We start from the raw sequence: 13,473 nt of genomic DNA, 5'->3' as shown, positions 1-13,473 counted from the left end.
GTTTGTGGCGCATGGGTTCGTGGCATCGTCATGGACCTCGTCATCGTGCGCGATCTCCTCCTCTGGTGGACGTCGCGGCCGTGGCGTCGGTAGAGTCGGTGGTCGTGGTGGATGTCCTCGTGAGCGTGCAATGCGGAACGTAGGCAGGGAGAATGTTACGACTGGGGGTATAGGAGGGCACGGAGGGCACACAGCACGACGAAACGAGGTGGGGACCCGGCGAGAGGTCGGGACCAGCGAGAGGCACCAATATCGAACCGGCGGCCGTGGTGCGCGGCCGGAGTGCATTCCGTGAGCGATAGACGCGTATCGCACATCAGACAGTCGCCGTGAACAGGCAGATATGCGCGCGTGTGTCGTTCTTCGTGTATACGAGGTAACAACAGCTAGGTAACGATCATTTGTAAGTATTATTCAATCCGTTTCGGTGGAACGGAGGGAATCGCGTGGGAACACGATCGTGGCCACGCGCCACTAAGACAAAACGAAAAAGAAAGAAAGTAGCAGAAAAGGTGTCACAGTGAGGTTTTTCGCTTTGACCGGCGAGACGACGAAGACGGGAGGCGCAGCGGGTGCTGCCGATGTACATACGTGGTGGTGCGCGTAGCAGGGTGTGGTGTGCGGAGAACAGGTGCCCAGAAGCGCAGCTCGACCGTGAAACGAGCAGAAACCGGAAACGTACGGAGCCGGTGCTCGTACGCCACAATGAATTTTCGGGCTGGCTAGCCCGTAGAGGGAACATACTCGCATGAACATCATCGGCGAGAAACCTCTTTGAGACACGGTGGTGGTTAGCGAGGTGACGAGTCATGTCACATACACCATCGAAGAGCGCGAGTCCAGCCGGCAGCCGGGGTAGCCCTAGCAGCCCGAGCACGCCACGTGGAGGCCGTCTCCGCGATAGGGTCAATTTCTTCATCGAGCTGTTCGAGGACAAAGAGGCTAAACGAAATGCCGGACAATTTAGATCGCCGACGAATCCCAGACCTTCGTCCGGACCTTCTTCGCGACCATCCTCCAGAGCCAGCGATTCGTCGTTCGAGGAGAGCTTCGAACGATTGGTGGAAGAAGGCGAATTGAACGGTTCGAAGGTGGTCAAATTTGAGAAGATCACGGTGCGAAAGAGCGTGAAAGAGATCGGCAGCGGTGTGTCTGGCTCGCAACAACGAGGTTCACTCGCGGAATCGAGCAGAACACCGAGCGAGGAACACGCCCTCGAGGACTCGGCATATCAGAGTCATAGCCACGGTGCTCCGAATTATGGAAGTAAATCCAGCTCGGTCACGTCGTTCACGAGATTTCCATCCGAAGAGAGTTTGTCGCACAAGAAGGGCAGTAGCCCTCAGCATCATCTGGGCCTGGACGATCGAACGCCGTCCGAGTGGTACGCGGAATATCGTACTCAGAGCTTCCAGAACGTCGCCACCAGGATCGAATATGTGCGCAGTAAGAGCGAGTACGATGCACACATCGCCGAGATTAAAGGTATTCCTTTTGTTTCTTCGATCCGCTCTTTGTTCTTGCTGACTCCGATCGGGAAAGAGGGTGTTGCCGGTGTTCACACACCTTCAGGGTGTGTTTGATTTCGGACGCGATTGAATATTGGTCTTTAACCTTCTAATGATTTTCTTACATCACGCAATTATTTTCGAATAGAGGAACTTTTTCATAGTTCTCGTAAGAATTAGGTATATTTTTGCTTGGAATCCCAGTTACTATAAGAAGAATCTTTAAACGATCTGCATCAGGATTGTATCATGGAAGAAAGACATTCCTGATATCGTGAAAAGTATTCCACAGATACCGATTTAATAGACGCTGATTCTAGAATTTAATTAACTCTTGTCTCAAATTAGTCGTAAACAAAGTAAAAATTAATTTTTTTGTATAAGGTCAAGGATAGCGAAATTATTCCAGATATCGCGCTGTTTCGCACGTTCTAGAGAAATAAACACAGAGGCTCTTATCGAATTTACGTAACTCTGTGATTCTCTGTTCCGTTAAATATGATACGTCATTGTGATTTATACAATGCAAATTGTTGTAATAATGGGACTCATGTTAGACGTGTTTTCGAGTTTCTTCGCAAGAACTCTCACGAATCGCTTTGATTCGGTGGACGAACAACTTCCACCACCTCTCGCCAACTTTACGAGCCACTGTCGCGACTGGAAAGAACTCCGACTTTGTCTAGCTCGATGTTAGCACCGGTCAATACTAGGAACGTTGCATCAGATAACAGTAACAATAAGAAGAAGATGATAAGATTTCTTAAAGGGTATAAACGTATAAAGATCAAGGTTCTTACATTTTCTTACACATTCCTAGTATAATTATCCGTCATTTGTTCTCCATTTTGTCTTATTATTCGATAAATTATCCTTCATTTAATTGGCCGTTGATTCAATTGATCAACGACTTCTTCGAGTTTCACGATCGATCTATTTACACTTAAATGGGTTTTGTCGGTTCTCCGATAGTTGAACGCTACGGTTGATACCTTCCGGTGACGATGATCGATCGCCCGTCGTGGAAATTAAAATAAAATTACGCATTGACCTAGATTCACCGACGACACACGATGGCGATTCATTACTCATCAGTCTGAAAGGACGCCCTAGGTCCTTTTTATTCTTTCTCACGTTGACAATCGACAGTTACCAAGCGTGCGACAATAAAAATCGATGAATTCCCTTGTTACAACTTTATTCGATTGAATTTTATCTGGTCTTTCTATGTATGTATGAAATCGGTTTAATTCGTATCTGACTCGAACCAAGTTGTCAACAAGACTCGTGTTTCTCAATGTAGCTAATCGATTCAAGTCGAATCCTAATTATCAAGATACATATGGTAGCTTAACTAGAACATGAAACAATCCTAAGCCAAATCAAATTTTTGTAACCGATATACGTGACTCAGCCCTAAGTGAATATAAACTTTTACTACGTACTCGACCACTTTAATTCGAATTTAATTCGATACTAAGCCAAACTCAATTTTTGTAATGAAAATACAATGCTTAATCCAAATCTAATTCAATTTGAATCTCTTTCATAAAGCTACAGTTTCTCGTATCTTTCCCAAAGGTACTTTCAAACGCGAAGAATTCATTGTGGCTCGCGTTAGATAATATTTACCTGGTAAATTGCATAATACCAATCGATGTTATATGTAATACCATAACACCTACGGAAATAGATCAATGTTACCGTAATACCCGCTGAATCCTATTGAAATCAGTTTGCTTCGTATTATCTCAAATTTTCATGATTCTCCTCAAGGTAGAACATTTTCTTACTGTTACCGTTGTTTTAGATAATGTCACGTAATTAAAATTTCCAATTAAGCGTATTATGCAGCGATATTTCGACATGAAAAATAAAATTGCGATCGCTCAAGTTTTAATTTCCATTTTCTCTTCCGATTTCAAATCGCGTCGGTGTTTCTCGCTTAACAGAAAGGAAGGGGCGCGGACGAAGAACCTGGCTTTCTCAGCGATCAATAAGTTATTCGCGGCCGTTAAGTACCATATTAGCAATTCCCTCATGGGGACCTCGTGGTACTTTCCTTGGTGGCGACACACGTTCGCGACCAACCGGATCGACTCTTACGAAACCGTGGCGAACACGGAACGACGTGCTCGTCGTCGCAAGAACTTGAAATAATCAGCGAGGATTAGATAAGGGAAAGACGTTCTTAACTGGTTTTACGTCTAAAATAGATAACGCGGAACGCAGTCATAAGGGTCAGACCTGGTTAAACCAGTCGTTTGAAACTCGATGTAACGAACAAGGTCTGATACGTCGTTGCCATTTTGCGGTGATGCGATTTTTTGCAATTTGGAAAATTTATATTTGCGATATTAAAACTACTGGATTTGTCTATATGACGAAGTTTTTATTCTTTATAGAAATTTGATAGATTTACATTTTTTATCCGAATTGCTGGATAAATGTTTTAGAAGTTACGTCGTTCGTCTGCATCGGGCTTCATGTCGCGTGAATCTTTATCTTCTTTGTTTCTTGATCGTCATCGTTGATCGATAACGTTAATTTGCGGTTTACGCTCGATAATCGCATTGCCCATGCTCAACACTTCGCACTACGTGGGATAAACCGGAAAGATCGGTTGTCGACAAGTGGACAATATTTTCATGGCCACGGTTGACATCGCCGCTATTCAAAATACGTAACACGTAGAATACGAACAATACAAGCCATTTCGTTGTAATTTTCCCGCGCTACATATTCATTATTCTAATAAAGTGTCTAAGAACTTCTTCTAAAACGACAGGTAAAGAATAGAACGTCTACAATTCAAACATTAAAACTAAACGACCAAAGTACGAAACTTATCCAAACTGGTTTTGTCCAAATTAAGATGGAAGATACGCGAGAAAAAGAATTTTTAGTTATATATTTTCGAAAAGGTCGTATCTACCAAATACATCTTTTTAATTTTATAAAATAACGATTAAAAAATCCCACAAAATTTCCATGAAATAGTACGAATCGGTCGTTTTGACAATGCTGCTGGCGTAAATGTCAATCGATAGCAACAAAATTAATAAAACTAGCCAAACATCGTCCTGTGTTACATCGTTCATCGTTTTTTCGAAAACGAAAGTAAAATTTGAGTTGCTGTACAAAGGTCGAATATTAAAAAACCGCAAAATGTTTGCGATCGTGGTATCGAATAGCCATTGACTGGTTGTGCTTCGTTTACGAGACGCTAGTCGTTATCTTGACCTAACAAGCTTCGTTTTATTTGCATTCGCGAGCAATAGACCGGTTCGTTGCCCTGTTTCTCGATCAACCAGAAAACGATTCGCGTATGGCGACTACCGCCACTAACGTTTACTGGTATCGGTGCCAAAATGTATCCGTGTCTCTTCATATTTTCGGTAACTTTGCTTTGCTTATTCGCGTCTGATTCGGCTACTAAACACCTTGCGTCTAAACTTTCCTGATAACTCTGCTCTACTTTTTCCTCGTTTTTCTCGAGCAGAACATTCAGGCATGCTAAATTACTTTTTTCCAACTTTCTTGGCCGTCTACTCGACTTTAATTCACACTCGTCGACATTTTCATTTAGGTTTCGCCGATTTCACTCCCAACTGCATGCTATCATATTCGGCGAAACAGATTGCCATAATCTGCATAGTCGTCTTTCAAACCATTTTTTATTCGACAGAAAATATTCGAAATTTTATACGAAAGGGATTGAATATTTTCAAACTTTCCATGATATGCAGTCGCTTTTAAAACTTTCCGTTTCATAAATGCCACATTATTGAAATTAAAAAATTATTGTTGAAATAAAGTACGCGATATAATTATACGCGATATATTTATTTGCTAACGGAGGTGTACGAAGATTTCTACATCCGTTGAAGATCCTTTTAATGTTATCCATGCGTTATTTAAAATAAATGTTTCAAATCAATAAAATAAAGAACTACGTCAATGCGAGCTTAATAGAAATTATCTGCTTATTGGGTTCAGCCTTCGATTAAGAACAAAATTTTCCTCGTCGAGCTAATATAATATAAATAGTCGACGACATTTGCACGTGGCAGAAGTACAGAGAGCGCGAAAACAGCGGGACAGTGTTCGATTTAATTGAACATAGTCTTCCTTGATCGGGAGGACGGAATCGAACGGTCGGCGTTCAGATAACGCAAACAGCGCCCACGTTAAGAAAAGAACGACGGTGAGAGCGAGGTCAAGGTCTCCTGCGGTTCTCTGGTCCCCCAACTTATTAAATCCTTACGTCACGACACGTTGGCCAACGTACGAATCGGGCATCCATCGAATCGGCCCGGCCTTCGAGTTATCGAAATCGCAATCTCGTCTCTTGTTGGAATTCATAGGTATCGCGTGGCTCACTTGACTAAGCGTTTTAAAAAGAAAAGATATGTTGCGTCAGCAGCTACGATATTACGCTGACAAACGATCGTCGTTATGCGACACCCGAGTCCTGACATACGAATTTCGTAGGAAGAATCGAGGAAAAGAACGTCGAGGAAAACGCGTCTGCTTTGCAGAATTTTCTAGAATCGATGGAGTTCTGCCTACGGTTTGTAATGTACAGATGAGTAGATTCAGCGTCAGTAGTCGGACTAATCGGCCAATCGGACGATAATTAAAACTCCAACGATAAATAAATTATGATTTTACGTTATTTAGATCTCTAAATTAAAATAATAAATAAAATTAAAGTAACATACATGAACTTGAACCGAAGATATTCGAATGGAAAGCAAGCACAGTGGAATAGTACTTTGGAAGATAACCGCTGGAGTAATCAATGAAACATTAAGTATATGGATTTAGAACTAACGAAGCTCTTCCAATCATGGAACGTTAAATGAAAACAATGAGCAAATGAAAAGAGCTCAATATGAAATCCTCGATTCTTGGAAGAGATAAAATCGATATAACGAAATGCGTGATATAACGTGATACGTTCGATTTCATGATAAGCACCTTAAGTCAGGTGTAATAAATTCGACCAAGGGAACGAATGACAGTTGCGTAAAAACGACGAGGTTCGCCGTCGAAGAACAAACGATCGTTTGTCATCCGCGATGAAAAATGTACGTAACGATTGTTAGGATTCATGTCGAGGCAGCGTGTTTCAGAATCTGACACGATCGAACGTGTAGCATTGTGTCGCGTATAAAACGTAATATAGTAACTCGTATTAATAGTAAACGATGACGTTATTGGGCGTCAGTTCAAGGCTACGCTCCGAGCGTACTCGCTTTGTCTGGAACCTTTTGCTCCGTCTTTCCTTCTCCAACCTTTCCCATTCCTATATTTTCTCTCTCTGTCAGCCATATTTTGACTGTTCTCGTCTTTCTTCCACGTCTGGTTTTTAAGGCAATCTTCCGTTTTACGATTCTTCTTCCCCTTCTCTCGTTTCACGATCCCCTTCTTCTTCTTCTTCTTCTTCTTCTTCTTCTTCTTCTTCTTCTTCTTCTTCTTCTTCTTCTTCGCCCGTTGCTCAATGAAAGGGAAGACTCTGCAAACTTTCCATATTTCTGTTACTCAAATTTGCTTGGTTATTCGTTGTTACCGTTGAAATTATTGTAAATCCTTATCCACGCTTTCGATCGTAACAGATGCAATCGAAAATATCTAAAATTAATCGAGATATCTTTCATCATCGCGTCTGACGTGCATTGTTATATACATTTGCTTGGAATCTTTTTTGGCGAAGGCGTCAAGATGGCGTCAAAGTTACCTTTACATTTTCTTCGAGCGAGTCATTCTGCCTCGAGCATCTTCAATTCATACGTTCAATTCGTATATAATTCATATTTCATCCGCGAAATTCCAAATTTATTGCTTCGAGCTTATAGAGAACTCGAGAGCCCTCGAGAGTGTAAGAACTAATAGCAACTCGAGAACTAATAATTCCAATGATCCGAGTCAAGATAGAGATCATCTTTACACAAATTCTAAAGATTACCATCGTCGAATAGAAATTTCATGAATCACACGGTAAATCAAAAGCAGTAGATTACATTGTTTTTCTTTTTATCGTATTGAAAGCCGTAACAAGCGTCACGGTAGCAACAATTTGTTCCTCTTGCTATTGTACGGTATTGTTCTTTTCTTTAACGATTATAGCGTCTATAAAACATCATACATCATAAAACCATATAGAAAATATTTTACGTCTCACAGTCACGGTTATTATCCCTTTACAAAACGAATAAACGATTTACCAATTATACTTCGAATAAAGGAAACAGATTACAACACGTTATTTTGCTTTTCATCGTGTCTGGCGTATCTATCCGCTTCCGTCCGGTTTCTCTCGATACCGGTTCTATCTCGTCTACCTGCTACAGACGCCAACCATCTCGTTCTATCTGCAGCTAGATCCGCTAACTTTATCTTCGTCTAGTCAGGCTGGTTAGTCGTCTGAACCGGGCGAACGAGAAGCGCGAAATTGCAGAGCGCGCGATTTAACAAGGGGGAAGGACTTCCTGACGAGGAATCGGCGCAACCTGCCAATCCAATTGGGTCGATCGATAATCTGCTAGCGAGCCGGCGTTCATATTACGGGGCTTTAATCGCGAATGAAAGACAAATTCGATCCAAGATGCTACGAACAACGTGTTTCTCTAGGCTTCGTGGTAATCGGATTCCGTTTCTTTTTTTTCTTTTATCCAAAGTCGTACAAGTGATATTTTACATTCACGCATTATCGCGGATGATCCATAGGTTTGATAACGATCCGACGGATCTCGAAATCGATAGAGATAGATCGTTTCGTTCGAGTTATTCGAAAATAAAAGACGAAAGGTGCCACAGATACTTCGTGTTGATCGAATATTACTTTTTTACTTTCTCTGATTTTTGTCTAACGCCAAGTTAGATCTTGAAAATGATAGCGGTAAAAATGAATAAAAATCAGGGAAGAATTAACGAAATAATATTTAGCGATCGAAAACTTTGGCTTATTCGTACGAACGACGACCCAGCGCCTGGTCGCTTGAAATCTCAATTTCTTTTTTGCTTGCCACGGTAATTTAAAACAGCGTCATATATTCGACAGTAACGCCTTTGATAGTTTATATTTAGAACGTAATACTTTAGGTGTAACACTCGCGATGTGCCATTTTTGCGCGCACATGGCGTGCAGGTGCGTTCCCATCCAGAAACGCCTGGCAATTATCGTCGATGAGCTCGCAACATCTTGGAAATTGAATGGAGTATTCGTTACTAGACCAAACATAGACCAAGTACCTCCCGTTAAGCGATTACCTATCCCTTAGACACGTGATGGACAGGGTTAAGCCATTATGACAGCTTGCAAACTCTATATTCTATATTCGTCCGACGATCATTGAAAATGTCGCGTTAGGGACGTAAATATCATCGAAAAATAAAAACAAAATTCTTGCCACTTCTTTGAAGTAGAATAAATAAAAGATAACGTCAATAATGACGTCATTCTTATTTTATTTATTCCGTTAAGTTATAGTAATTTAAGAAGCAGAATTTGCAATTTTAATAAACACTGATGTAAGAAAAATGAAACCCTCTAATCAGAGGAATCAACCCTCTAATGGATGGTCTGAATATTCTTTTTCTTACAAAAAGTTTTAATCGATACTCGTAGGTCGTAACTACAAGGCTAACGCCGTAACTAGATCACTTTTTGAATTGAGACGCTTACAATTAGCATCATGCGATACTTGAGAACGAAGTTACGATAACGTTCAAAACGTTTGAGATATGCCAAACCTCGTAACAGAACCGAACGGTTAAATTTAATTTAATTTAATTTAAGCCCTATAAATGATTACTATGTCGATCTAAAGTTTCGATGTCTGACCAAGAACCGAACGAATCTACTGAAAGATTCTAATGATCACAGGGAACTGATCGATAACGTCGCGTCGATGACATTGCTCAGACTCCTAAACGCCATTTACTCGAGACTTTAATAAATTACTGGCGCGGTAAACATCATAGCGCAAGAGTTGCACACCAGCAGCCTCGTGTTCTCTATTTATAAACGTGATACTTTTATTCCAAACGCGTCGTTAGTTTCAAGAAAAGAGAGGTTACGCGATTCGAGATTCGTTTCTCCGTCTTCTTCTTTCTCTCTCTTTTTATCTGTCGTCTCAACCTTGCGAATCTCGTTAGAAAAAACGAATGTTCCCCTTACTACTCGACCTCGATCGACTGGCGTACGGGCGAGTTTACAGCCTATTCGAGGACGAACGTCGATTTCATACGAGGATTAATCGCAGAAAGACAACTTCGGCAAGGATTTCAGCGGTCGAGGCACGGTCGGCACGCACGCCACGAATTTTCTCCAATTTGCTTGACGAGCAACCATGGTCGGCTGGCGGCATGCGATCTTACCTCATCCCCTCTGCACTCTCATTAGGAAGTAATTAACAAACAATCACGCGTACAAACACACGGTCGTCCTTTTTTAATGGAGAACGATCGTGATGACCCGACATAAATTCCGTTCTTTTGTTTCATTTCATTTTTTAATTTATCATTTCCACGAAGAATATCCCGTTGCCTGGAAAATTATTTAGGCGAAATATTGTCTCGCAAATCGAGCAGCGAATATTGAAAACTGTAGGAAGAATAGGATTCATCGAATTACGGAGATCTATAGAAATTTTATACGAAAACGATATTTGATATTTTCCCTAATTTAATAAGTTACCATTTTGATAATAAACCAGTTTCTTTTAGCCGACTCTTTTGATTATCGAAAATTAATTTTTTACTTTAATTAATTTTTAATATTTCCTCTCGATTGTTCTTCTTGGTTCCGTTGATCGACGAAACCTTTCGGAAATCGTAGTTGGAACGAATTGATCGACAGAGTTATTGGCTGGAACTCTCAAAACTTCGACCCTCGAACACCTCTCACATCGTGTGTGCAACTGCATGCATAGTAAATGGCGTGCAGTTGCATTCGATAATTGGAAGTTAGGCTTTCGCGTTCTTACGAATGCGGCTCTTTAGGAAAGTCGTTGCAGTGAACATTATTATCCCGTTGTGTAAACTTGTTGCTGAAGCGAGCTCGCGAACCATTTTCCACGGTAATCATCTCTAGGAAACGTAAGTTAAGAATCACTAGACGTACTTCACCTTGATGCTTATCTCTTCGTAATGTATTTTTGAAACGTTTTGAAGAGTTTGAGCATCGATAGACGTGGAACGTATCACGATGCGGAGGTTAAGTTTTATACATTGCGGTTTCAGTTGTATAATAGATCAATCGTCTTATCGCGCTGGGAATGTCAAGGCCTTGCTTCGTTATCTCAACCACCGTCTTGTGATCATGCTTGTTTAACGATCGTGAATTTCTTTCGCTAATATGACGAAAACAAACGTTAGATTGCCGTCTGTGATTAATTGTTTTTCTCTTTTTTTAAATCTAATTCCTTTACATTTATAAACTTTCAGACAATCTGAGAAAGTTCTGCGATATCTCTTGGTGTTTCTATTATACGATGCGATCTTTCATAGTTATCATGTTCGATTGCTATCTATACCAGAATTATCTATGACACAAAGGCGCGACTGACGAAGTGATAAGAGAAAAAAGGCAAAATTGAAATGTTTCTCTTTATCTTCAGATATTATGTTCCATTCCTTATGATCTGCCGGGACATACAACCGTGTAAATATAGAGTAACGCGGTGTAATAAAAATACGCAGAAATACAGGGCTGATGAACCAAAGGAAATCGTAGATTCGTCACGGGTATCGTTTGTACGTCGCGATGAATTCGATATCCTTTGTAAACAGGAAATACAGAGTGATTCCTTTCATCAACCAACGGTAGTTTACTACACGAAATCAACCCCAACACGTAGGAGTTTCCTTAGATTACTATTAACTCGTTTTTATCAAAACCATATTGTGTTTCTATTTATCTGATTAGTAGATTTAATGAAGCTTTTAAATGAGAAGCAACGACGGAGAATAAAAATACATCGATGATTATATTCATAATGTGTTTTTGTAATTTCATGCAAAAATTGCGGGCAAAATATATGAAAGAAGATAAAATGTACGAAACGACGTAATAGAATCGGCATAGAATACGTTTTATATAGAGATCGGAATGATATGTATCGGACGAAGTATTTCAAAGACTCAAGCTGTTAGAGTAGACGTGAGACTGGAAAATGGAACAAAGTGATCGATGAAGCAGACATCCTTCTTCGAAAGGATCAAGAAAACGGACAAGTTCACGAGATTGCAGTTGGACGGAATGATGAGAAGCTCGAGCCTTGTGAAATCAAGTCAGGAAAAGAGAACAAGGTGAGATGACGCGGGGAAAAAGCAGCCTTGCTCGATTTTCCCTTTTTCAAAAAGCATTTTCTGTTACACGGACTAGGATTACCGGATGATCGGCACCGGAGAACCTTCGTCAATTTCACGAGATTGAAGTCAAGTAAAGAGAATAGAGGCCACGATCTAAAACGAGAAATAAAGGAAACTATCTATTATTTTCCTCGTTGGATGAAACATAATTTAGTATACGAAATAGAATCCTTACTCCATCGTGAACACCCATCTGTGTTAGTAAATTGAACTCAAACAAAGGATTATAGAGAATGGAGAGAATAAAACGAAAAAAGAAGAAAAGAATCCTCGAGTTGAAAGGATTGGACTTTAGTAAGAGAAAAAAAAAGGACGATAGAGAAAAGTTAATATAATCGAAAGAAAAAGGTCGATTATCTTCCTTCCCAAGGACACCTACGATTTGGCTCATTAACTACGCAGTTTACGTCAATCTCCATCGATTTTACGAAATCGAAGCAAAGGAAAGGAACAAGGTGATTCGCACGAAAAGGAAAAGGAAACTCGATCGATTCCCCTTCTCTCGTAAGAGAGACACAGGCGCTATCAAGCATATGAGGTCATCCACGAGAATTTGTCTCATTTCACCGATCTCGCTCCGTCCTTTCCTCGCCTTCTGCTTTCAACATCTCCGCGTTGTGCAGGCTGAACGAAAGCGCTAAAAATACGAATTTATATGCGCGACTCGTGTTATGCGTATGCCTCTTCCCAAGTAAAAAAAAAAAAAAAAAAGAAGGGAAAGAGGGGAGAAAGCTGAGATCATTTTAAAATGTCAGGCCTACCGTTCGTCGATGAAAAGGAGAGGAGACGAAGAGAATACACGGATACAAAGACAGAAGAATTTCTAGAAAGGCAATTGCTTAATTTAGTGGTTCGTTAATTGGCCACGGGTTCGACTCTATGCAGATAGCTACCGAGAAAGATACATTTTTAGAAAATCTTCAGTATCTCCATCGAATGCAAATCAGTTACGAATACTTTGACACGTTTGATTTACACGTGGATCCTCGAACTAACGTTATCGATCAAGTTTTTCGCAATTTCAAGTTTCAAGTTGGCGTTATTAATGAATTCGTGGGACTATAATACGCGCAAGAAATGTCAGGAACATCGAATGACCACTTCTGTCGGGCTTCGACGTGATCGTGTCGATTGTTTCTGTTTAATTACGTTTGGTAAAACGTGACTCGGTTGCACGTCTGATACCCGTTATCTAGCGTCGAGACACGTTCGCCTTGTAAAATAGGGACTTAACGAGCAGATTGCAACGTTTCGTACGACGAGCCTGCGCAAGCGTTAAGATAGGTCGGAATTTACTCGTTGCTGATGCAATTTCATATCTCATATTTTATATATTTTATGTTTTAACGCTTTTTACTCTTACGTTACAAATTACAGATAATTTCTATTCCATTCGAAGATTCATCTACGAACACTGCTTGTATTCATGATACAATAAGTAGAATGGAAAATTCGCGGACGAATAATTTGGCGACGAAAAGGTTAAAGGTGAATTATGCACAAGCATTTCTAACAACTACTCGCAAGCCTAATGATCATTAGCATATAAGTACATCTATACGTTCGTCATGCGACGCACAGTAGA

General features: G+C 40.6%; 1 protein-coding gene and 1 long non-coding RNA gene across 3 annotated transcripts in view; both read left to right on the top strand.

The window, feature by feature from the left end:
* The first annotated feature begins 219 nt into the window (after positions 1 to 219).
* LOC126919715 (muscle-specific protein 300 kDa) overlaps positions 220 to 13,473 on the top strand; it is a 61,345-nt gene continuing 48,091 nt past the window's right edge. For both annotated transcript variants that reach the window (XM_050729232.1, XM_050729231.1), the window contains exon 1: positions 220 to 1,485. In XM_050729232.1, coding sequence (XP_050585189.1) covers positions 810 to 1,485 — 676 coding nt within the window. In that variant the 5' untranslated portion in view covers positions 220 to 809. The remainder of the gene's footprint in view (positions 1,486 to 13,473) is intronic.
* On the top strand, positions 6,609 to 12,642 carry LOC126919803 (uncharacterized). The gene is made up of 2 exons (XR_007711766.1): positions 6,609 to 11,825; positions 11,902 to 12,642. It is a non-coding gene; the product is annotated as an uncharacterized LOC126919803 (long non-coding RNA).

Source organism: Bombus affinis, chromosome 8, assembly GCF_024516045.1.
Source record: "Bombus affinis isolate iyBomAffi1 chromosome 8, iyBomAffi1.2, whole genome shotgun sequence".
NCBI classification, from domain to species: Eukaryota; Metazoa; Arthropoda; class Insecta; order Hymenoptera; family Apidae; genus Bombus; species Bombus affinis.
Note: the sequence above shows the minus strand (reverse complement) of the source record. Positions and strands in the feature narration are given on the sequence as shown.